Source organism: Lygodium microphyllum, chromosome 22 (assembly GCF_053477565.2).
Source record: "Lygodium microphyllum isolate KBCC chromosome 22, Lygodium_microphyllum_v1.1.10, whole genome shotgun sequence".
Classification (NCBI taxonomy): Eukaryota; Viridiplantae; Streptophyta; class Polypodiopsida; order Schizaeales; family Lygodiaceae; genus Lygodium; species Lygodium microphyllum.
The window spans coordinates 52,444,123-52,471,026 of record NC_141156.1 but is presented as its reverse complement, the minus strand read 5'-3'; the positions used below and the strand labels follow the sequence as shown (position 1 = coordinate 52,471,026).

At 42.0% G+C, this 26,904-nt stretch overlaps 1 protein-coding gene across 2 annotated transcripts in view; it reads right to left on the bottom strand.

The window, feature by feature from the left end:
• LOC148017149 (uncharacterized) overlaps nucleotides 1-26,904 on the bottom strand; it is a 72,713-nt gene that overhangs the window by 35,501 nt on the left and 10,308 nt on the right. For both annotated transcript variants that reach the window (XM_087662536.1, XM_087662537.1), the window contains 2 exons: nucleotides 11,388-11,445; nucleotides 10,893-11,042 (listed from right to left, as the gene is read on the bottom strand). In XM_087662536.1, the coding sequence (XP_087518662.1) occupies nucleotides 10,893-11,042; nucleotides 11,388-11,445 (208 nt within the window). The remainder of the gene's footprint in view (nucleotides 1-10,892; nucleotides 11,043-11,387; nucleotides 11,446-26,904) is intronic.

Genomic DNA, 26,904 nt, shown 5'->3' with positions numbered 1-26,904 from the left:
ACTGATAGCAGATTTCTCTCAATCTCTGGAACATACAGCCATTTGAAAGATTCTTGAGTTCACCATTTGCAGTAACAAAGAAAATAGTACATGTGTCTTCAGTAGCACATTTTGCATCATTCCCAACTATCATAGTGATGGATTCTTGTAGAGACTTCATAAAACTATATAGACCTTTCTTGTTGGTCATGTGACGAGAGGTGCCATTATCCAATACCCATGAGTCAATGTTAGATATTTCTTATGCTGAGGAACACACTTTCTCAATGGTCGCCATGAATAACTCCAACTTTGCTTCAACTATATAAGCAATCTCCTTTTCTTTCCTCTTCACGATGCCATTCTTTTCATATGCCTTCTTGACACGACAATCTACACTTGCATGTCCTTTCTTCTTATAGTAGACGCACTTTTCTTGAAATTTTTTCTTACTACTCTTTTTCTTTTTGTCACCATTGGTAGAGAACCCACCTTTACCTTTCGCATTGGTGGAAAATGCAATATCTCCACTACTGCTACATTCTCTGGCTTTAAGCCTTAACTCCTCCTCCATTAGTAGTTCACAAAATTCCTCAAACATGAAAGCTTGGAGCCTCATCTGAGTGTTTAGGGCAATTACCAATCCATGAAACTTTGGTAGATAAATTCAAAGACACCTCCAAGCTAGGTTTTCACTAGTTTTTTGTATCCCAGCACCAACTATCTAGTATCCCAACACCAATTATCTGGACATGCAGATTCTTGATCTGAGTGATGAATGCTTCAGTTATCTCTCCTTTAGCAAACTTCTCAATACTAGTTGATTCTCCAAGTTCTAAATCCTAATTTGATTCTGTGTTTTGTACTAACTCCTTAGTACATTCCAAGCCTCTGATACCTTGGTTGTATACTAAATCAAGGTCAAAACATTGTCAAAACAACTTGTAACTAAGATACATAATGCATTTATGTTCCTTCATTTCCAAGCTCATAGAAGATTTGCATTTGGAGGAATCATAACACTCAATTTCGATAGGTCAAGGGTGGGTTGTGGTTCTGGGTCAGCAATCCCCAGCACCGTCTCCAAAAGCTCATAAGAATCAAGGATAGTTGTGAATTTAAACTTCCACAAAGTATAGTTTGTACCATCTAACTTGCCTTCACTAGAGGTTGATGAATGAATCCTAAATGTTTAAACTGCCAATACGGCAGCACCAACATCTGATGCACCAATACTACTACTTGATGCAACAGATGACATTCTCTGCTTTGATGTTGAAGCCCTTGTCTCTCACATGCTCTTCACTCCTCACAGCCCCCTGGGCTCTAATACCATGTAGAAATTACATGACACAATGGATAGAATCTGAGTAAGAAGTAGAGAATACATAGCAAATATAAAATAACAAAGATTGCTTTAATTTCAAATGAACTAATACAAAGATGGCTCTGTCCACCCATGTGCTTTCACTGTGAAGCTAAAATGGCAATCTAAACAGGTGATAGGTGAAGAGCTTAGGATAGTTGGAAAAACTTTGACTGAGTGAAAGATAGATTGACAATGACTTTAGAGGGGTCTTTCTTTTATAGCCTCAATTTGTAGCCATCCAAGCTAGCATAACGAAAGTACATCAATTTGTGGCCATCTGAGCTACTGATTACTATATATGAAGCTATAGACAATGAAAAAATAAGCACCTCTCTCTCTCTCTCTCTCTCTCTCTCTCTCTCTCTCTCAAAACCAATGGAATATAATTTTGTGTGTTATGGGGAGCCATTGGAAGAAAGGATGTGGCCGCCATAGGTAGGCTGGATGAGACAACGAAGGCAAGCAGACTTTACTAATGGGGTTTATATCTATTATACGGAGAGCTTTTTCCATGCCTTTTTCTTCTTCGGGATGCAAAGCTCCATTTCACATATCATAAGAAACAACGATAAAAAAGAAGAAAAAGAAGTTGCTTGAGAAGCCGAAGCAAGAGAAGAAAAAGAAGCTGGCAACAGTAGCAAATTCACAAGCTCCTTCTCCCGTCTCTTCATCCAATTTTCTTGCACGAGTAGATGAAACTTGAGAATCACAATCCGAAGCTTGATAAGAAGAAGAAGAAGAAAAAGAGGACATAGGAATGCACAAGCAAAAAAACAAGACAACAAATACGAAGAATACGAAGAAAAGAAGCAGTCATTTCACAAGTTCCAAGAAGAAGAGTACAAGGAAATGCACAAGCAAAAGAACAAGATAACAAAGAAGAAGAAGCAACCATTTCACATATTCCTTCTCCATTCCTTCTCCCTTCTTCTCCCCTTATGACCTTGCAACATGTAAACTTTTTGTGGATTCAAAGGGTCTAGCTCAACCAAATCCTACCTACCAATGGAGAATTTAGAGTTCACCAACATGGTCTCTAGATTGAGGGAATGTCAAAGCTACAATACAAAGTCCAACTTCCATATTCAAGCTAAGTATACATCAATTTTAGCATCAAACCATCACATCAGCACAATCTTGCATTGTAGTGCCCTATTTTACAGAAATGCAATAGGTTTCGAGTGAGAAGTATACTTAATGTAATACGTCTGCCATCTCAAAGAGTCAAACTTCTAGTAATTTTTTATCAATGAGCCCATTAACATTTTTGTTAGCAAAAGTAAGTTGAACACATTAAACAAAGCAAGTAAATTAGGGCTCTCCTAAGAATTTAATCTAAAGGGATTTTGAAGATCTTTTAGATTTTTTTTAAAAACATTCTAATATTTTCTCTGGTTAGATTTGAACATACTCATCAGCCGATCGAAACATATGTGCGGATATAATGAAGTGTAATAAAGCATTTATCTATTTGAGTAATTTTGATGGTATGGTTTGGATGAGCGAAGGCACCATCATGTGTCTACTTATGGTCAGCATGCATAGGATGATTGTGCATATTTTGAGCAACAGCATGCATCTGATGACAATGTATGTTCTTATGAGCTACATTCCGGTCACATACATGAACAACCATCTAGACAACCTTATGTACATGGGCAGCATCATGCAAATGTATACAATTATGTACATGGGGAGCAACATCATTATCAGCAATGGAGTGCTTGATATCATCAACCACTTAATCATTACTATGAGCAACATGATGCTTCTCACGAACGATGCCATAATGAGAACATCTCACTGCTGCAGCTTCATGAGCAGGTGCCCCATCAGCCCAAGGCCCTTAACTTTGAATGCCCAGTAGTAGCCACGAATATGGGGCTCATGAACATGCAATGCCTAGGGGTTGATGCAACGAATGCAGTAGTGATTGCCGCCTCATCTGCTCTAGTTCTACATGGCACAGTGGTTCCCAATGAGTTTATGGACAAGTCAATGCATGCTACCGTATGGGTCAGTAAGGATCTCGTGCCACCATCAGTGCTTAAAGATGACACCATGAATTACTTCTATGATGCAGCAGATGCATTGGATCACAATTATCCTTTTGACCCCGGTGGTAGTACGGTGACCCATGCTTGTATCGATGGCCCTTATGCTCTTGATGCTTATTATGTAGGTTATCGATTTGATCCCAAGGAATAGAATGGTCTTGGAAAAGCCCTACCCCGATCAGCATTTCACCAGTGTAGTTCTCCCCCTACTTCAAGGGTGCAATTTTGACTAAGGATTAGCTAAATTTGCCCTAGTTTGCACTGCAGACAACTAATAGACAGCACACTATTTTAGAACAGTTTTTACCCTACATTAATGACAGTCAAGTGTCACCTATATAGGCTAAAAGTATGCTTCATGAAATTCGTGTTGACATGTCGCACGCCTCAATTGGAGCTGCCCATAGGAAGTCATAACCAGTTTTCACTAACAGACCTGTTCTGGACAGCATGATGTCCATTGTTTGTCAGCCCTTTACTGTCAAGAATTGGTGGCCAAACTCATACACTATCAACTTGCACATGTCGTATACATCATATATACATTTGTATGCCCCAATTCCACATGAGATTGTACTCTCCCATACCTATACTCTCCTTTGTAATGCTAAACAGAGTAGTACTCTACAACCCCCCCTTCCATTGTGAGCCATACCAATATGTCCGCTTTTTGTTTTTGAGAGCAAAAACCTTCGGGGCAAGGATAGAATGTAAAAGAGTGGGGATAGACGAGTAGGACATGAGTTAGAATGGGAATACCTAGTTATATTGACGGGGTATTTAAGGTGTTGGGAGATCCAACTAGGGACCAGTTATCAATATCAAGTCTCTTTTACCTTTCCTTCTAGCTTTCATGGCTTCCTTTCTCTTTCTCTCTTTTCCTGTCTTTCTCTCATCTTCTTCCTCTTTCGCTCTCCTCTCTGCATTCTCTCCCTTCTCTCCTCTCTCTTAGGTCTTCTTCATTACATCCTATAAGCAAGCTGATTACTATGCAAGAAATCCATCTGGAGTATAATGATGAATCTTTTTCGAACAAAAGCTACGTTGTAACACCTCCAAATCCAATATCATCAACTCATCACTATTTTTCCACATCCTGTGGGTGCCTATGTGAAGACATGTCTTGGATTAAAGCTCTTGATTGTTGCTCTCAAATTGTAGCAACTTCCAATTCTGGCCCAAACCATAGTGATGCCATCACCATAGACCTTAAACCTGTTGATTTCAAGCTCTATGTTGCTGTTGATGAAGCTTACATGTGATCCGCAAGCTATGGCAGATGAAACTCCATGGAGAGAGAGAGAGAGAGAGAGAGCTCTTGCAAGTACACAAGTTGAAAGAAATAGATTGATAATGAAAGATGATATATGTGGGATGAAAGTACGAGTGATGGAGCCTAAATATATAGACTAAGGTATCCACCTACACCTTTAACCCTTATTTAATGCTAAGTGGAGTAAAAGGTATTCACACCTACAAACACACGTTTACACATAATAATGTGTGTTCACACACAGTGATAAATAAATCTAACAAAAACCCCTTCGGGTCATGGGTGATTGAACCCATGACACAAAACAAAAGAAAAAGGGAAGTTCTTAGCTCTAGGAGGTAGTGTCTAATCTCCTATAATGATTCTGAAAAGAAGATATATAAGTGAGAGAGATGCACCGTGAGGAAGATCATGAGATGGTCTACCGAAAAGCTCAAGGATCCAAAGTAAGGCATGGTTCAAAGGTGTGTGTGCATAGCTCAAAGGCTGATCAAAAGCTAGCGTCGGTCAGAGGCACCTGGTACATGAGCAGAGACTAAATACATGGGTATAGCTTTCGAGATCACCTCAAAGGTCATGCGGTAAGTGGTTACAATCCCCCCTAAAACATAACTCCTTTGTAAATCGGATGGAAAGGAAATAGAAAGAAATAAAACTCACTTTGGATTAAAATCAAGGCAAAGAACCCCACACAATTATTTAATAAATGATGGAAAGGTCTTAGCACATGCATGTACATGGCCAATGTCTAATTCTAATCACCTAATATATATTTCTATTTCAAAAAAAATATTTTTAATAATATTTTTACTTTTTAAAATTTTTATCGAGATACAAAGCCCGTGTCATTGTTGATGTTGGGAACATCATAATCAATGTCAATCAAACACCTTGATAGGAAAAGCAAGTACCTAAATGGTTACAAATATGTCATCGAACACCTTGATTGGATGCCGGTGGGTGCCAATGTGAAAAGCCCCAATTTTTCCCAATGAGATTTTGAGAATCCACACTCAAATTGAAAAGTCCCCCAAATTTTGTTCATGAGATTTTAAGAGAGTGATTCAAAAATGGAAAAACCCTAATGTCTCGCATGAAGTGCCCCTTCTTTTAAAAAGACTTTAATATGTCAAAAAATGACGTACCAGTGAGACAGTAGGGTTTGCAGAGAGGAACACGGAATGAACTCGGCAAACATGGAGAAAAGAAGAGAAGAGAGAATAAACCCTTATGAATGGAATGATGAAGTTCTGAATCATGGAGTGAATGTGATACAAGGAAACAAGGGTGCCATAGCACAAGGAAGATAATGAAGACAGCTACGAACCACGAACCACAATGTCCTCCTGAAGGGGTGTGAGAGCAGTGAAGAGGCTAGAGAGAAGAGGTCGCAGACTGAATGAATCAACCGTGAGGAATGAATGAGAGAGTGGCCTATGAATAGGCATAGTCAGTTTAGGATGCGCCCCTTTTTGGGGCTGCAAATCCTAAACACAAAACGCAAAACGCAAACTGTAGGTGAAGGATGAGGGGTTTCTCAACACCCGCTCTCAGGCCCAAAAAGGGAAACAAGAGAAGAGTGAGGTGGAGATGCAATGCTACATGCTAAAGAATGCTCATGCGGCAGGTGCTACTTGGCCAGTGTCCCTCATGGGAAAATTGTTCGCTTACCCAAGCGCCCTAGTACAAAGATGATGAAAATATGCAATGCATAGGAAGAATGTCGAACTTTGTGTGGTGCCGAGAACCATAAGGATATGCTCGTACTCGATCTCAAGAGTTGGCTCCATGCCGACCAAGTGACCAAGGCAAAAAGAAGAGAGGAAGAAGATATAGAGAATCCCTAAGATCCAAGATTTCCACCGGAAAGGGAACCTGCAGTAAAGAACAGTCGACAGAGTGAACTGGAGAACCCGAAACTCAACCTCAAGGGAGAAGCCACTAGCTCCGTGCATCCATGCTCGAAGGAATATGAAGGCCTCGTCACCAAGTCGCAGCTGAATCTCCGAGGTCCCGATCTAGGTGGTACCTCAAGATCCTAGGTATAAGTATAAGAGATGACTGGTCGAAGACAACCACCCTAAGAAAGTAGAGGATGAGTAAAGAACTTCATGTGGAGTAGGTTCCCCCTCTGAGGTGGGAGGTGGAGGGGCCCCAACTAAAGTCAAAGAAAAAATAGATGCCTCCTTTGAGGGCAAAGAAATAGCATCTCCCTTTGAATCCCCCTCTAAAGTAGATAGAGAATCAAAAAACTCATGGATCACGGACTCCGAAATATCTGATGACGAAGAAACTGCTGCCGGTCATATCGAAGAAGGTATCTAGGGTGTCGAAGAGCTCCCAAAGGTAGCCTCTCGAACCTAAGTAGTCGAAGGTGGGGAAGGATGGGGCTCAGAATGAGAAAGAGGTGGGCAACAGTTGTCTCTCAGTGGAGCAGACTGGGTAGCTAAAGAAGAGGAAGGAATCGAGCAGCCACTGTCTCTCGAAGGAGCAGACTAACGAGGAGATGGTATCAAACAATCACTCTCTCTCGATGGAGCGGACTACAAATCCATAGGTCGTGAAAGCCATTGTACATGAAAATAAGTGGGAGAAGACTACCGCTGGCATTGCGACAATCTCCACGAGGTTGTAGCACCAATCAATCCTCCATGTGCTCGAAAGGACTTAGTGCACATCGGATGCGTCTTATTGCCTTGAGCATAGTACTCTAATAGCCGATGCAGAACGATCTCTGTGGCCCAGAAAGGAGAGGTGACACAAGGAGTGCCTGGTGGAAGACGCATATACTCCGAGGGGATGGGGAGCAAAGATCAAAGTCGGCAAGCATCGATGGTGCGTCCGGTGATGCCACAGTAGGAGTACCCAGTAGTCTGGTCATCTATTGGTAAAGAAGCCATGGATACCAGTGTACCTTGCTCAAGAAGGAGGAGGTCAACCACCATGAACCACGAACTGCAATGTCCAGGGGTGTGAGGGCAGTGCGAAGCACGAACCGCAATGTCCGTCTCGAGGGGTGGGAGGGCAATGGAAGGGTTGGAAGTGAGTTGCCAGTGGGAGGAAAATGCGACCAGTAGTAAAAGGTTGCAACCAGTAGAAAAATGTAGGTGAGGAGAGAGAGAGAGAGACTAAAAACGCATGTGAGGAGAGAGAAATACTAAAAACGCAGGTGAAGAGAGAAAGACTAAAAACGTAGGCTGCAGGAGAGAGAGACTAAAAACGCAGGAAAAACAGCAGTGTCAATATGTTAAAATCAGCTCCGAACATTGTGTGATAGGCTGGAAACAGGGGCCAAACTGTTGTAGATAGCAATGGCCAGCTTAGACTGCGATGTCCACCGCGTCCAAGGTGTGGGCAGCAAGCTGAAATACCTGAAATCTGTAAAAACGAGATTGTTTTCTGAATGGAGTGATCAGCAACAGTCGCTTTGCTGTAAACAGCTGCAAACTGCTAGTAGAAGGTTGGAAGCAGGTGCCAAACTGTAGATGACAGCAATGGCTAGCTTGGACCGCGATGTTCTCCGCGTCCAGGGTGTGGGCAGCGAGCTGAAAACACCTGAAACCTGCAAAAACGAGATTTTGATGAAGCGGAAGAAGCAGAGAAGTGGATGCCGAACCTGCCACCGGTCTTTGCCTTCACTGGAGTGGAGAATCTTTGCCACTGTTTGAGCAAATCCAGCTCTGATACCATGTCAAAAGATGACATACCAGTGAGACAGTAGGGTTTGCGGGGAGGAACACGGAGTGAACTCGCCAAACAAGGAGAAGAGAAGAGAAGAAACTCTTATGAATGGAATGATGAAGTTCTAAATCATGGAGTGAATGTGATACAAGGGAACAAGGGTGCCGTAGCACAAGGAAGATAATGAAGACAGCCACGAACAACAAACCACAATGTTCTCCTGAAGGGGTGTGAGGGTAGTGGAGAGGTTGGAGAGAAGAGGTGACAGACTGAATGAATCGGCCATGAGGAATGAATGAGAGAGTGGCCTATAAATAGGCACAGTCAATCTAGGATGGCGCCTCTTTTTGGGATTGCAAACCCTAAACACAAAAACGCAAACTACGGGTGAAGGGTGAAGGGTTTCTCAACATAATTAACTAAGGTTTAGTTTAAAACCTTATTTTTGTGGTAAATGGTGTCAAGGCAGATGACAAGGCCATGACGTGAATGTCAACACGCAAGGAGGTCAACGTGGCATAGGCAAGATGTCAAGTGGCAGCAAGGGGCAAGTGACGGGGCAGATTGACACATCTAACTAGGGTGCAAAGAACGCGGGCAAAGCTGTTGAGACAGCCTAGCATGTTTGACTAGGCCGCGCAAAACACGACCAAAGCGACTAGCACATCTAACAGGGGCTTGATGGCCAAGACAGCACACGTCTATAGGGCATTGATAGGACAGGCTAGGCAACAAGAACAAGTCCCATATCCTCTTCTTCTTCTCCTTCTTCTTTTTCGAGCAACCACAAGAACAGGTAGCTCCCTGCAATAGACTAACTAATGAAGTGGCAACGCTAGAGATGAGATGGGCTGAAATGGTGATCCCGCTCTTATATCACTATTGGGTATGGAGCTCGGGTGTGACCAGCAGGCTATGGCAAATGGAAGTCCATGGGGAGAGAGAGAGAGAGAGAGAGAGAGAGAGAGAGAGAGAGAGAGTTCTTGCAAGTACACAAACTAAAAGAAATATATTAATAATGATAGATGATATATGTGGGATGAAAGTACAAGTGATAGGGCTTGAATATAAAGGCTAAGGTATCCACCTACACCTTTGGCCCTTATTTAATGCTGAGTGGCGTAAAAGGTGTTCACACCTAAGCACACTTTTACACACAATAATGTGTGTTCACACACAGGGATAAATAAATTTAACACTTGCATCGTCCTTGCTGCTACCAAAATCTGATGTTGAGTCACTGCCACTCCCGTGAGCTGACTTATTTTTCAGACTCACATCTGATCGCATTCACTGAGGACATTCATGATGCCTAAGACCCTTTTCTTCGCACTTGAAACCCATGTTCTACTCTCCAACCATTGTGTCACATTACAAGCAATTGCCTTTGTGGAAGAGTCTCCTCCACTACTCTTGGGCTTGCCCTTCATCTTGGATTTTTCAGCAATAGACTCATGAAGTTGTCCAACCTTCCTATACTTCTTTGCCTCTCAAAGTCACAGCCAACTGCCTCTCAAAGGTCATAGCCAAATGCATGGCCCATACAATGGACCTCCACATCAGCCAAGATGTAACCCTGGTTCCTATCTGTGCAAAAAGCATGCAGGGTATTAAGATGAAGTATAAACTCTCAACAGAAACTGAAATCATCACAACGCCATCAACATACAATAAGACTGGGGCCAAGACTCCTAAAGAAATGTCCCTCCCCACCAATCCTATCGATGAGATTAGTAATCTCATCAATGTATAGTTCAAAGTGTGAAGGTGAGAAGGGGCAGTCCTGCTTTACTCAAATCATCCTTTGAACCATACCACATCCCACATAGCACCCAAACCAATCATCACCGACTCAAAGCTTGAGGACTCCCCATATTATCTCTGATGGTACTCCTATCTCCCACATTGGGGGGTGGGAATCTTCCTGAGGTCAAATTCTGATGGTCTGCAATAGGTGGGAGAGATTCTTTACAAGCATGTGGCCGAGCCCCTAGCAAACTGATCAAGCTTCAGAGCTGGCAGTTTATGCTTTGGAGGTTGGCAGGGCAAGCTATCCACTTTAGCCAGTTCCAGTCAGCCACCCTTCTCCTTGACTTTAACCACATAGAACTCATGTAGGTCTGACAGTGATCCATCCAATCAAATACAGAGTTTGGAAACAGAGGAACTATGTAGAGTCATGGGTGCAGTAAGGAACACTTTCTCCCTACCTCCAAAGGTGCCTAGTTTACAAATAGAAAAAGTGGGATGTATCCATCAAAACTATCTCATCTACTTGAGAGCCACTCGGCACTTGCATGTTCCCAATCTTAAAGTGTCACTACAAATGGCTATAATCATCTTGTATTCCTTAATTAACGGACCTTAAATGACACAGAGAATATACTATTAGTTGATTATAAAGTCAAGTCTCCTTAGCCTCCACATTTATCAACTTAGATACTCTTGATGTTTAAACTGTGTCACTTTCTACAAGTAAGCATGTCATTCCATTGCTAGCTCAAAGAAGATAATTAGAGCAGAATAGGCATACCAAGAGCACCCGCAATGAAATGGGAGGGAAGGCCTGACAATCCTGGATGTCTCTCTTCTAACCAAGCTCTTGTCAATTCTATCAGACCAAAATAAGTGGCACCAGTTGCAAATGACCCCGTCATGCCTGATGCTATGCCTCGATACAAACCTGGAAACAGAAATTAAATACATGAAAGCAAAGTCTAGGTGAGAGACATGTTACTCAGTTCCCGATAGAGGGGAGAGGGAACAGCACTCTGATAGAAATAGTTAACGACAGTCGGTCAAATCATGAACATAGCAAATGACTGGACAAGACTATAAAGTTCAACATGGAAACAAGTGATTGGAAGTTGAGACACACATAAAGCAGCACTTTATGCACTTGCAAAATGGCAGATAACTAAACAACAGTATTATGGATTCTAGAGTAATCCAAAAGAAATGTAATGTTATCCAGACTCAACCACAGACTGAATCTACACAGAATGGGCACCAAGGTTCCAGAATTTACCTCTTGGGCCATCCGTTTTCAGAACCAGCTTAAGGACTTCAGTAAATTTGGTGCTTTCCTGCAAGTAAAACAAGATCATCAGGTTTGACCAACTCCGTAAGATGAAGAACAAGACTTCATTCTCCCTGTATATAATTCCAACATGCAGACCTCTTAATAAAACAAATATCCTCTATTGCAACCCCACTAGCAGAGTTTTTTTAAAAAGAAAATTAGCATATAAAAAGACTTCTACCAGCTTTGTAGAGAAACTTGAACATTTCAATTCAGTAAATCTACAGCAGCACTAGATGTAGACTTCCCAACATAGAGGATGTAAAACTTCCCAACATAGAGGAACGAGACAGTACCAAGAGTCAAGGGTGGTATGATGTCTTAGCCGAGCAGTTTTCAGCTGCCTAGCTTAAAGAGTAAGGCAGAATGCATACAATGTGAAAACCACAAGACACTAGACTACAAGACTAGAGAGAGAGAGTTAAGAACAACAGCACAAGACCCACCACACAATAATAGAACAGTATGAGAGAATGCATCTCACTTATACGCATATGGACCAGGATGACAAATGTCTGGGTACCTAAGGGTGACCAGATGCCCAGAGGTAACCAAGCATACAAGGGCCACTACCTAGAAAAGGTTCCTATGCTAAAAAAGTGGCTCAAAATCTTGGTCAGACTCAGCTCACAACTGAAGATGCCCAATTCCACAACAGTGAGCCATGAAGCAATAGATAAATCCTCCTGGGACCTATAAGTTCACGCTTCTGTATAAACAACTAGTGGCCAGGAAAATGATAACATTAACTTGCTGAAACTTGTGAATTATGAACTGTAAACAACCCATAACTAATCTGGAAAAAAGCTCGCCTTTGAACTATACAACTGAACAAGCTGAAAAAGCACTCTCTCTAAACACCCTCAAACTGTGCTTTGACACAGACAAGGACCAAGAAAATGTCAAAATGGGCTCAACAGGTGTATTTGAAGAATCAAGGGAATCCTGCATAGACAAGAACTACCCCAGAAAAAGATGCTGAACTAGTCAAGAAAGTCCAGCTTGTGCAAGAAAAGTTGCTTCTAGAAAAGCACCACTATCCAGTTCCCCAAATATTCAATATCCAAAGCAAATCTTCCACAAGAGAGGTTAGCTCTCTACCCTGATGTATACCCAATCTGTCCCCTGACCTGGTTGTTTGCAACAAGAGATTGCCTTGTCCTCTGTTCAACAATCACAAGGGCTTGCTAAATAAGCAAGAATAGACAGACCTCCAAGCTCTAATCATAGCTGATAGCTGTTGCAAACCTGTCCTCAAAACTCTCCCCAACTCTTTAGCTCTGATCTCGTGGAAGATCAATTTGATGTTTAACACCAAGGGCCCAATTTTGGGCTAATCTCCTCCAATCGCCAAAGCAAATGCTTCTTCCAAGGCTCCTCACCTAGAAGAAGGCCTATAACAATGAGCTTGACAAGTGATGCTCTACTCCAACAATCCAAGTCAATGTTCCCAAGCCCAACTTTAAATATTTCATATATGATAGCATCTCAAGCAAACCTTCACTCCAGCTGGGCTGCCAATTCCTCCTAACCAGATGAAGTTCTAAATCAGACACTGCACCTGATAAATGTAGGATCTGGAGAGAGCCCAACTAGAGGCAACATACCACATGATCATCGACAGAACCTGATTAGCCAACATATCCTCCCTGCAAGAGAGAGTTTGGTCATGATTCAGTTAAGTAACTTCTATCTAATGCTTGGTAGAATGCCACTCTAAATAATGCCAACCTCGCAATGCAAACTGAATATGTTACATCCTAGGACACCTTGGAGTCTGGCAGATTGCCCATAGCATTGGCCATTGACCACCTGCTGACCATTGAAGTAGTATATGGGAACACACCCTCATTCTAGGGCAATTAAGGGTCTTATGTGAACATCTCTAAAGGCTACTGTGTTTAAGAAGTCCTATAAAAAAAGGAACTCAAGCATTCACTTATAAATCATCAGGTGAGAACACTAACTTGCAATCTAGACCCTGGGTGTGCTCGTAGCCTCATCCACACATAGATGGTATGGGCTGATAGGATGGGATGTCCTCTATCACAAAGCCACTTGCCCATATAGGACGCATTGATATGCCAAAAAATCCAGGAGGGATCACCTGCTATTAGCGACTTCGACGACTGCTACTACATCCCAGGATAGTATATCTCCCTGCATCTGTTACATATACACATCGCACCACTTTATCACAACCGACAGTTGTTCCCCTATCACAACCGACATTTGTTCCCCTTTTGTAGCCATTATCTGGAGTACCAGAGCTACATACGCACATACACATACACGACACTTATCACACTCACAGCACCGTATTTTCAGTTTCCAGTTTTTAGCTTTTCATTCAGCACTTTTATTTTGGATAGCTGGACCTCATCAGTTGTATCACAGTTTGTCTCATAGGCCAGTTTTGGTCTTTAGAAGACGTTAATATAACTCTCTCTCTCTCTCTCTCTCTCTCTCTCTCTCTGTGTGTGCCCCGTCCTATCCCGCCCCTGCTGATCAGTCCCACCACCATCTTCTCAGCTTCTCTTCTTAGCTCTGCCACTGTTCTGCTATGCCCCGGGTGACATTTGTTACAAACCAGCTAGGATGAAGTAGTCCCTACCACCTAAGGGCAAGGAGCTGTCCCTCAGATGGCCAGGACAGCATAATAATAACAGCCCTGCAGTCCCATCTGCATCCCCATCTACATGCAGAGATGTCATCCAAACCGAGCTTTCCTAAGGTATTGGCCCTACCATCATTGAAACAACAAGGCCTTCCCCTTGGGAGCAATACCTACTTGATATGGTCCAACAGCTGCAACAAGAAAACAAAACAATACAGGAGGAGCAGAATGGTACAAGGAAGAAAGTTCAAGAATTGGAAAAGCACATTAGCTAGATAAGAGATATGAAGACAAGACCATCCATCAGGTACAACAATCTGAACCACAGGAAAAGATTCTAGTAAAGGAAGTCATAACACAAATTGAAGAAAGGCAGCTTGAAACTTCGGTCACCAAGGAAATTAGGGTAGAGGGCTTCAAGGACAGATGGGACAAGGTAAGACTTGGAAGATGAAGAGAAGATATTTCTATTCTGGAACATGAAATCATACAAATAATGGTGTATAGAGCCATCCCTTTCATTGACATTGGGGATCCTTCAATTGTGATCAAAGAAAAACATTTGGTTCTAAGACACACAACCATGCAAGAAAAACTAGAAGTAATGAAGTAGACTAGATCCTTACAAGAAACTAAGATATGGATGGCAAATGAGTTCACACCCACCTAATGCAAGAGTAGGAAGTAAGATTTGGCTAAAGTACATGAAGCCCGAAGACAGTGAAAATGGATGGTCTACAAATGGAATAGGGCCATCGTTGCAAAGTCTCAGACACCCAAGGCAAACAATAAGTGACTATCTAAAAACGTTTAGGTGGACCTTTTGACACATTATACCTCTGTCTTATTATTTATAATGATAGGTTGTCGTTAGAACTTACTTTTACTTTTCCTTTAATTTCTAGTTGATTATTCCTTTTTGGCACCCAAAGTGTAGTGCACAAATATTGATTGATATGATGATTTTGTCCTTTAGGTCAATTTTGGCCTCCACAGGATGTTAATATAACACACACACACACTCTCTCTCTCTCTCTCAAGCCACCTACCAAGGTCTGCTTCCCTTCCATTGCCACATATCGATATCCAACATCGCCACTTGCCACCACACCACCCCTTTCCATAGGTATCTATCCCACTTCCCCCCACCCCTAGGACTTGTTACAGTTCAAAATGTGCATTTTAGTGGAAGTCTATAAGCATTATCCCAAAAGCTACACTAGCAAAGATTATGTGAAACAAACCTTTCTCCTCGAATAGGGTGGTAGATAACTTGATTTAACACTAATTATAGCAAGCATAAAATTCACATCACCTGAAAATGCACACTTTACCACTTTAATCTTGGACATTGGACACCCTATTGGCCCCAAAATTGGCGCCCCTTGTGGTATTTTGATAACTTTTATTGCAAATGGATGGAGTACCCCTTGTGGTATTTTGATAACTTTTATTGCAAATGGATGGAGTACAACTCAGATTCTTTGACCTCCTCCACTAATCCTCCACTAATCCAAGTGCCTCTTGCTGTCAAAACTGACCAGCAAGCCTCTAAACTAGTTCGCCCCATGGTTTGCTCGGGGATTGGCCTTCACCATGATCCTTGAAAGACAAATTCAGCCTGATCTCTTGAATCTTCCTGAAACTCCTCAATTTCAGCTGTAGGAATTCAAGTCCTAGGCCCTCAATCTTGACCATGCATCCCGAGGTGGCTGTCAAAACCCTAATTTCTGCTATAACTTAGGGTTTACAACAGAGATTGACTGAAATCTCTTCCTCTGATAGCTCAAACTGCTCGAAAATGCTGAGATAACTTGAGAGATGGCTGGGGATGAGACACGATACTGTAGAGAGAGAATTTTACGAGAAATGCTGAAAAACTATTATTACCCTACTCAAACAGCCATGAAAGCTATCACCTACAACTTAGGATCACCAGATAGACTACAACCCCATCCTATATACTCATCTGCTTCAAAAGGACCTTGGGCTGCTGCAGTCAAAACCCTAATTTATGCTATAACTTAGGGTTTACAACAGAGATTGACTGAAAACTCTTCCTCTGATGGCTCAAACTGTCGAAAAATACTGAGATAACTTCAAACGTGGCTAGGGGATGTGACAAAATACTGTAGTGAGAGAAATGTTGAAAAACTACTATTGTCCTACTTAGACAGCCATGAAAGCTGTCACTTACAACTTAGGACCACCAAAGAGATTACTATCCCATCCTATATGCTATCATTTGCACCAAACCTTGGGCTGCTGTCACCTCCTCTTGGAGGGATCCAAACTACTATCACATGCTGTAAGACTGATCCTTCATGACTAAAATCACATCAGTAAACTCTCCTTGCTCTCTAACAGCCTTCTTCTCTCTCACAATGGCTAAAATAGACTTTCACCAACCCCTAAAAACGTTTTTTCCACTTGCATGGGCAAGTTTTGCCAAGTGGCAGCCTTATAATCTCATTTTTCAGCATTATCCAGCTTATTAAATTAATTTTTAAAATATTACTTCTAAAAATTAATTTAATAATTATTACAGAACTCAAAAAATTAATTTCGCTAACCAATAATTAAATTGGCTAAGCCAATTTGTCTTCCAAGTATCCCTAAGTAATTATTGACCCTTAGACTAGCATTAATTAATTAATCAATGGCTAGTCTCTAATGTCACCATTGACATTGGTAGCCAATAAACTGGTCTAGGCCTAAATCTGACATGGAGTACCACCTATGACTTGTCAAGCATAACTTATTACAACTTTTGCCTTTGGCACCCACTGCATCCTTGTTGGATTATGTCTATGCTCACAAAGAGTGTCGATGATCCGCAACAGGACATTGGGGCACTTTTAACTCTTTGTAAGAGACTTTTTCCCCTAATCACATTATTCTCTATTTGTGTATATATATTACACAATTCGATCACTTACCACACTTTGCACACTTTTGGATGTGACCGCACCTTAAGGCACTTACACGACCCTAAGATCTAAGGATTGTACTTTGTACTTTCACTTAAACACTCGAATTGAATCGTGTGTCGAGCTGTGTCTACACTCTCACTCTCTCTCTATTATTCACTTTGTGTACTGAGCTTGGAGCTACCATCCTTGTCTTCAACATTTGGTATCAGAGCACCAAGGGTTGCCAAGCTCTTTGTCAGGTCCACCTCCTCCCAACCAACCAGCAAGTCCACCGCCCTGCTACTGGTCTCCCACCAGAGTTGTCCATCTAGCAACGTCTCAACTGTCTCCCGCCATGTCCAATCCTGCACCAGCAAGCTCGCCACCCTCAATATTGTTACCCCCGATCCAATATGCGCCGCCTGCAACACTACCCCCATGGTTCTGTCTATGCCTCCTGGCAACTACACCACCAATGCTTGATAAGTTCCGCTAGTGCCCACCAATTTTATCGCCACCTAGCAGCTACCGCGCAGCTCCGCCAAGCCCTCATCTCGCTGTCTGTCAGTCTGGGTAGTCATGTTCGTACTCCCAAAGTTCGGTTTACATCTAGGTGACACATATATTTTATTATTTTAATAGAGAAATCAGAGCTACAAGGAGCCATTCGCAAAAAATGTGCATTTCTACTCATGAAAGTACTTTTTCGGTACACATTACAAAAATTCCTTGGAATTCGGATAAAAAAATTTGGGGTTTTCACATGTTTGGTAGACATTGGCACATGTTTTGAAGAAATCTTTGAAAGTATGTTAGTGGTGATGAAGTCCGTCGTCCTTGAGTTGTGGATCCTGCAACTCCTCCCCAAGGAGGATGTGCTCAGTGGCCAGCTCCAACTCAGCCACTTCCCCAAAGAACAATTGCACAAAAAGCTTGGGATACTCGAGATGCCCAAGCATTGTCACTAATTGCATTGGCAGTTCAACGGTCCATAATCCCGCATATATAATTTGCTCCTTCTTCACGAGTAGAATGGTTTACACTTGAGTAAATGTTTGCTGGAAAAAATGAGACACACGTTTCTTTCTTGAAAAAGAAGCTTGAAAATGTGAAGATAGAAGAAGGTGTTGTTATGCAAGATCATCTTAACAAAATTCAGTACTTGCGTGAGCAGTTGACAAATCTAGATGAGTATTATTCTGATACACAAATGATCTTTACTACTTTGAATTCCTTGCCACCTTCTCATTTGGCCTTTCACACACCTTGAATCTCACAATGAGAATTTACCCGCAGCCACTTATCGCAGCCACTTATCTTTCTTTAACTAGTTAGTTTGCTAATGGAAAAATAGCAAACAAGGAAAAACAATGGGGTGGATGTTGTAGCCTCTGAACAAGCTTTTATAGCAAGACACAAGGGCAAGGGCAATCAATCTAGGAATGCTCCATAGAGTTCTAGAAGTTTATGCATAGCATAGAAAAACAAGCAAGGGCGCACGCAAGCTAAGAAGGGCAAGTGTTATTGTAAAAAGCCAAGTCACTACATCACAGAATGTAAGAAACACATTGCCAAAGAGAAGTTTGGGATGTCTGTTTCTAACGCACCTTTTACTGCTACTACTACAAAGCTCGCGTCGTTTTTCTTGGCTGTGACTATTATTTTTACACTTACAATTATGATTCTTCTTGGGTAGATAAAGCATTTAACTCTGCAGAGAATGCTAGCACTTGGTTTTTTGACAGTGATGCTTCTAAGCATATTATATCTCGTAAGGATTTATTTACCTCTATTGTTACAACTCTTACTGGCAAATCAGTGCAATGTGCCAACAAAGCATCTTATCCTGTTAGAGGTGCTGGAGAGATTGTCTTGAAAGCCATTAATGGCTCTAGTCTCTGTTTACAAGATGCATTACATGTGCCAAGGATAAAGAAGAATTTGTTATCCATTTCTTCTTTAGTAGAGTGTGGATTGCAAGTCACATTTGATAATGATAAATGCATGGTCAAAGATAAGGAATTCTTGACTTTGGTATTGACTGGCATATTATGTCATGAACTCTCCTTAGTTTGCTTGAGGATTGGCCTTCACCCTACTCCTTGAAAAACAAATTCAATCCCAAATCTAATACTAGCTGGCTAACCCCTTGAATCCCCTTGAAATTCCTCAATTTCAACTGCTGGAATTCAAGTCCTAGGCCCTTAATCTTGAGCATGCATCCCGAGGCGACTGTCAAAACCCTAATTTCTGATGTAATTTAGGGTTTACAACAGAGATTGACTGAAATCTCTTTCTCTAATGGCTCAAACTATTGGAAAATGTTGAGATAACTTCAAAGATGGCTTGGGGGATGAGAGACAATACTGTAGAGAGAGAAATTTTAGAGTTTCATCACGAGAAATGTTGAAAAACTACTATTGCCCTGCTCAAACAGCCATGAAAGACAATCCTATAGAGAGAGAAATTTCAGAGTTTCATCACAAGAAATGCTAAAAAACTACTATTGCCCTACTCAAATAGCCATGAAAGCTTCACCAAAGAGTCTGCTATCCCATCCTATATGCTAGCATATGCACCAAAAGGACCTTGGACTACTATCACCTGCTCTTGGAGGGCTCCAAACTGTTGCCACATGCTATAGGATTGATCCTTGGTGGCTGTAAATCTCATCAACAGCCTCTCCTTGCTCTCTAACAGCCTTCTTCTCTCTCACAATGGCTAAAATAGACTTTCACCAGCCCCTAAAAACGTTTTTTCCACTTGCATGGGCAAGTTTTGCCAAGTGGCAATCTTCTAATCTCTTTTTTTTACATTATCTAGCTTATTAAATTATTTTTTTAGAATATTAATTTTGAGAATTAATTTATTAATTATTCTAGAGCTCAAATTTTTAATTTCACCAACCAATAATTGAATTGGCTGCTTAGGCCAATTTGTCTTCCAAGTATCCCTAAGCAGTTCACCATTCACATTAGTAGCCAATAAATTAGTCTAGGCCCAAATCTAAAGCCATTTTACCTTTGGCACCCTTTGCATCCTTAGGGTCCTTGGCCTGTTGCCATGAAATAACTACCTTGTACATGACATGTGCTAAACAACCTTACACATGATTATAACTTCATCAAATTTTATTGGAATTATTAAAGCATCTTAAAATTTCACATCCCCATGACATTATGTACATGGGCATGACAAAGAAGGTAGCAATGATGAAACAAACCAAGTCCCTACAGGGGAGAAATGTGAATTGTAATTGAGCTGACACCACTCCAACCCAAAAACCAACTTACAGTACTAGCCAAAGTTAGAGAACCAAGAAAGAATGGAAAATGGGTAATATATTAAGGAGAAAAAGCAATTATCAAGGATTTCCACACCCCACCTACCCAAAAGTAGCAATTAAAGCTCTTAGGAGTCATAAGAGCTCAAAGTTTATTTCTTTTGCTTTTAATATTCGTTTATATGGCAATGATACCCAAAGTGGAATGTAATGCACTATCTGATTTATTCTATAGATCAACTTTGGCCTCCAAATGACATTAATAGACCTCTCTCTCTCTCTCTCTCTCTCTCTCTCTCTCTCTCTCTCTCTCTCTCGCATAATCAAGTGGATATTGTAATGGTAAACCACTTGTTTTATCAACTCATTGACCCGGGTTTCATTTGATACTTTTGTGGTCAATGACTAGAGAGAACTTGTTTTTAAGTAAATAGTATCTCCACAACTTGAGAGCATGAAAAGTAAGTCTGCTCCAAGAATCATCTTCACAAGTGATTCTACATCACATGTATGTCAATCATGCACAATTACGATTGCCTTGTATTTATATTGCTCTCATGATCAATTGCCTTGTATTTATATTGCTCTCATGGATCCTGCAAAAGTTGATGCTATATATATATGACCTCATTTGCAGAATGCTCATGAGATTCAAAGCTTCTTGGGCTTATGCTTTTACTATCATTGATTCACTATCACCTGCTGTTTTTTTATTCTTGTACTAAATGACCATACAAATGCAAGAATTAAACTCAAAACCATTTGGTCACCATACATTTAACTTAACCAATTGTGCTACACCCATTTGCTCTCTCTCTCTCTCTCTCTCTCTCTCTCTCTCTCTCTCTCTCTCATATAAACAATAGGGAACCTACAAATTGACCAATCCAACTGTGAACCAAGGATCTTAACCTGAAGTATCAAAGATTAAATCTTTCCAAGTTGCTTGCTTGTTACCTCGGAAGACTCTATCCCATTAAAATATGCATCTACAATCCAATCATCTACCTAAGGCAAGGCCTACCTCTCTAAAGCCCAAATCTATCTCCTCTTTCTTTGTTGAAGAAATAACCCATCAAGCCTATCCTAGAATTCTCTAATTGATATTAATCCCACATAGCTCTCCGTCAATAACCATGCCCCGATCATGTACTAAAGAGACCCACATGCTTTGCTACATCAAATGCAAGGTCTTGCTTGGACATTCGTCACACAAATAGTGGCACCCCTTCCTCAAAATATCTTCTCACACTTTTCGTTCAACAAGTACAATCTATCGTTTTCAACTCATACTGTCTACTCTCACTCTCTTGTTTCTCTCTCCTCCACAACTAGTCAAACCCAACATTTGGAATCAAAGCCAAGTGCTCTTACTGCCACCGGCTTTGTGTGTGGAGGAAGTGCCACCAAATCCACCAAGTTGTGCCCGCCATTTTGTTCTGCCCACCACTAGTCCGCCAGCCCGATGTTACTTTTGCTACCTTGTCTACCTGCATGCCAACAACACTACGCCGCTCAACTCCAACCGCCTCTACCAACAATTCGCCAACCTTCCAATGAACCAACTATTACCAGTCATGCCCTGCCTATGAGCCTCACTCTGAGTCAAACAAGGACTTTAGGAGCTCTGACCTATCTATCACTTGTTTTGACGGAGGACGTAGCTCATTCCAGAGCACTCAGTTTATTGCATTTCAATGCATTGTCTCCTCCAATAGGGATTTCATGTGCATTTCCCAGAGCAATTTCTGCAATCTTTAGCTTGCCTCACCTGCCAGACATTGTCCACCCTTTCCAGGACTTTTCTGAGCATTTGTGGCATTTTTACCAGCATTAAATGCTGGTCGGGCATATTTTTGGCCTCAAATTTCAGTTTGGCCACTTTTTTAGGATTTTTGGTTATTTATAGCCATTTTCCACTTGGCAATCAGTCAGATTATCATCTTCCCTCCTCCCTTGGCAAGTGCACACTCCGACTCCATCATCTTCCTGCGCCTTCGGTGCTACCATCATGATCAGCCTGATTTGATGCCCTCACTGACATTGTGGGCTGCATGCAAGGACTGATCAGTCCTCCTGTATTCAGCATGTGTTCCTTGTTCAATGTAGATTTCTTTTCTAATTCTCTTGCAAATTGTCTCTCTCTTCCTCTATGTTTGAGTTCCTTCTTCCATTGCGCACTCTCACATGGTATCAAACTATGGTATCTGAGAGCAACACAAAGTTCGTGAGGCCATCCACATCTGCGTTTGCTGAAAACGCAAGCTCCTAGTAGCTGGCGACTGCATCTAGTGCTCAAGCTTCACCATCTAGAGCCTACTAGGTGGAGATGACTATCTGTTGGCCAGGCGACTAGAACAAGCGACAGCATTCACATCAGCATTTTGGTGCTTCTGCATCCTTCGTGAGCATTTGACGATATTTTTTCCCTCAGGCAGACCTTCTACTTCGAGATCTCTATATCCTATATCCGAGACCTCCTATCTTGGGGCTGTCCATAGCCAAACGCAAAATTTTGTGGGTGTTTTGCAGATATATATGAAGATGTCTTACCTTCAGTTCTTTCTTAACTTAGAGGATGAGGTATGTGTTCCTTCCTTTGAGAGACAGAGAGATATTCGTGCTAGTTCATGCAATGACCAGAGGTCACCTAGCCCGTTTGTACGAGATCCCTCTTCTCCCCATTCTCTCCATGTTTTACAAACTGCTCATTTTGTTGGCCTTCATATGCCTTCCATGGTGCCCTCTATACAAGTGCCCGTACTCCCTTCTTTGCCCAAAGAAGACCAGCTTGATGGTTCCAACTACTCGCTTTGGTCTTGTAAGGTGGAATGTATCCTTGATACCTTCGATCTTTGGGAGATTGTTACCCACCCTATTCCTTGTCCAATGGAGGCCTTATGGGATCGGTTCAACTCAAGAGCTCAATCTTTCCTCTTTATGAGCTTACAAGATTATGTCCTAGTGCATATTCCCAAGTTGCGGAAATCAGTGGAAGTGTGGACAAAGATTGCTTCTTTGTACCATCAGAAGGCATTTGCCCATCCGACTATTCTCGAGAAGAAATTATGAATGCTCATCGTCGATGATTTTTCTTCCATGAAGGATCATATCAACAGGTTGAAGGACATGAGAAATGAGCTTGCATCCCTTGGCAAGCTAATCTCTTCAAAGGATATGGCCATGATTCTTTTGACTCAGCTGCCATTTCCCCAGTTTGATGTCTTCTACACCAGCCTTCTTACATCGAGGACACGTGAGAAGCTTTAACGGGAGAAGCTTACCCCGCTTGTTTTGGAACATGACGAGTGCACCAAAGAGGTAGCCGGTGGATCCACCTCCACCAAAGCTTTTGCTGTAGGTTCAAGAGAGGGGATGCAAAAGAAAGGGAAGTCACAGGCTAAAAGATAGGAGAGTTCTTCATGTTCCGACTTCGACTCGAAGAAGCCTAAATGCCCATATTGTGGGGACGAGACACATCCAAAGGAGAAATGTTAGAATAAGTACTCTCACCTTCATCCAAGAGTAAAGAATGGAGCTAAAACATCCGAGCCTTCTACCTCTACTCTGGCGGTTACCCATGAGTCAGTGTTCCTTGAACTTTCATATTGTTGACTTAGAGGAGCCTTCTTCAATGGTTGCCTCATCTTCTGAGAGGCCTTGGCTGATTGATAGTGGAGCTTCTAATCATATGACTCCCAAGGTGATTTGTTGCAAGATCTATGCCCTTCTGAGGGTTCGGTCACTGTTGGTGACATTGCTTCGTGGTCTATTTGTGGTATTGTCACTTTGCCTTTATTTCCCGACCGCATGTCGAGCTCCCTTTCACAAGCTCTTTATGTTCTGGACTTGGGCTTTCCACTCCTCTTAGTTTATGGCCTTATAAGGCTTGGTACCTGGGTTGTCTTCACCGAGCATGCCATTTGTATTGAGGATTCTTCTACACGGGCTGTTATCGCGACAGGTTGGCAAGAGAGCAGGCTTTACAAGCTCCATTCCCCTTCTCTTATACAGGGTTCTCCAAGGCAATTGTCTATTGCTACATCCATTCCCACTTGTACACCCTCTTTTCCACATGTTCCTTCCCATTCCCCACCCTCTCCTCGAGTGGTTCCCTTGTACCCCCCATCCCTTTCAGAGGGGAACAATCTCAGTGATGCAGCTGTGGATTTTCTAGCCCCTATTGTTTTAGATGGGGCTTCCCAAGATCACAAGGAGATCTTCATTGACAATCTTTATGGACGGACTTTATTGACATCGGCGTTCCTCTTGCCACCCCAGGATCCGTTTCTCCCTTGGCCTTCCACCACATCTAGGATTTGAGAGGGGGTGTTAGTGGTCATGTTTGTCGTGCCTTGCCATATCTTGCCTATGAGCCTCGGTCTAAGACGAGGACTTTAGGAGCTCTGACCTGTCTATCACTTGTTTTGACGGAGCAGGTAGATCATTCTAGAGCACTCAATTTATTGCATTTCTGTGCATTTTCTCCTCCAGTAGGGATTTTATGTGCATTTCCTAGGGTTGTTTCTACATTCTTTAATCTACCTTACCTGCCGGATATTGTCCACCCTTTCTGGGATTTTTCTATGCACTTCTCGCATTTTTACCAGCATTAAATGCTGGTTGGACATATTTTTGGCCCCAAATTTCAAGCCAACCAATTTTTAAGATTTTTGGCTATTTATAGCCATTTCCCACTTGGCAATCAGTCAAATTATCATCTTCCCTCCTTCCTTGGCAAGTGCACACTCCGACTCTATCATCTTCCTCCGTCTTCAGTGCTACTATCATGATCAGCCTGATCTGGTCCCCTCATTGACGTTGTGTGTTGTGTGCAAGGACTAATCAATCCTCCTTCTGTATTCAGCATTTGTTCCTTGTGTTCAGTGCAAGTTTCTTTTCTTCTTCTCTTGCAAATTCTCTCTCTCTTCCTCTGAGTTCCACTTCCTTCTTGCGTTGCGCACTCTCACACCAACTTGGGTTCACTCATGAACCCTACAAGCAAACCTACAGCAAAACACAAATCTATCCAAGTGTTTAAAAGCCATATCAATGACCCAATCAACTATCTGTAGCAAATAGCATCCGCCACTAATGAATCTACATGGGTTATAGCCTTCCGATTCAAATCCATGGGAGTAGAAGTAGTTATAAAACCCTCCATCTCAAAAGTAGTCAAAAGCTCCTACACATACCCCTATTGGGAGATCAAAATCCCCTCGAAGTCTACCAAATCTCATGACCTAGAAAGAAGTGAAGAAGGCCCATATCCGTCATCTCTGACGTATCATGCGGTGCCTCCTTTGTCTACTTGACCTTCTCTCAAAAGGAGAACATCCACATAAAGCATGAATAATACATGCCCTCTAGCTAAGGTGTGGACATACATTTGGGGCTTAGCAAAGGAATGTCAAAGTTCAATACCCTAACTTCCCAAGAAAAACAAATATATCTTCTCATTCCACGCAAAGCTTGTTTAAGACTGTAAAGGGCCTTCTTCAACCTGTAATATTTACCATTGGATGAGGAAAAGCCAAGAGACTACTCAACATAGACCTTCTCCTTCATATCATAATAAGGAAGGCAGACTTCAGATCAAGTTGATAACCCGGCCATCTCCTAGGGCTGGCTAAGGCAAGAATGGCCCTAATGATAGCCATTAGAGCTCTAGGTGCAAAGGTATCATGGAAATCCACCCTTGGCCATTGTGTGAATCCTTTAGCAATGAGTTGCACCTTGTGCTCATCCAAAGTGCCATTACTATGACACTTGGTTTTAGAGATCCACTTAACTCCAATCACCTTCCTATGAATGGGCCATGACACAAGATCCCCAAGTGTCATTCTGCTCAATAGCATCCAACTCCTGCTCCATAGCCTTCTCTCAATGTTGTGAGCACAAAGCCTCCTTCACATAGATGAGCTCTCAATGCTATATGGCACGAGACATCCAACAATAGTTAGTACAAACAAGCTCAACTGAGTGTGTCTGGTTCCTCTGAGATCACCGTGGACCATCTTGCAGCTGCCACTCCTCCAGAACTCCCTCAATCCCTACATCATGGAGTATATCACATGCCCAACAAGGAGGAGGCCAATACTCCCCTCATTGCTCTACCTCTAACTGAGGTCTCTGGAACATCCACCAACGCCATCTCGATAGGTGAATCCAACAGTGAAATAATCTCCTCCTCTACAGATAGTGGAGCCTCAAGAGCCATAAGCTCCAAAGGCAGTGCGTCAACTATCATCTAGATCTCTAAGGATAGAATGGTCAACACCCTCATCTTCAACCAAAAACTCCACAAACTGAACATTTCAACTCGTGTATACCTCCTACGAAATGGGATCATAAAGTTTGTATCCCTCGAACTACGAGCTATAACCCACGAACACCTATCTTTTAAAAGCCGATTCAAACTTATCCCTTTATTTCTTTGGGAAGTAAACATAAGCATCACACCCGCACGCCTTGAAATTAGGCACATTTGGCTTTATCTTTGGAATGCTCCAAAGACACATCTATAAAGCCTGTTGGCATGCTCTTGCATGGAAGCGGACTTGGACGGGATCAATGTCCACATCTATATCTCCAAAGACACCCGCTTTACTACTGTCATCCGATTGTACAATTAATCCAATTCTATTCATA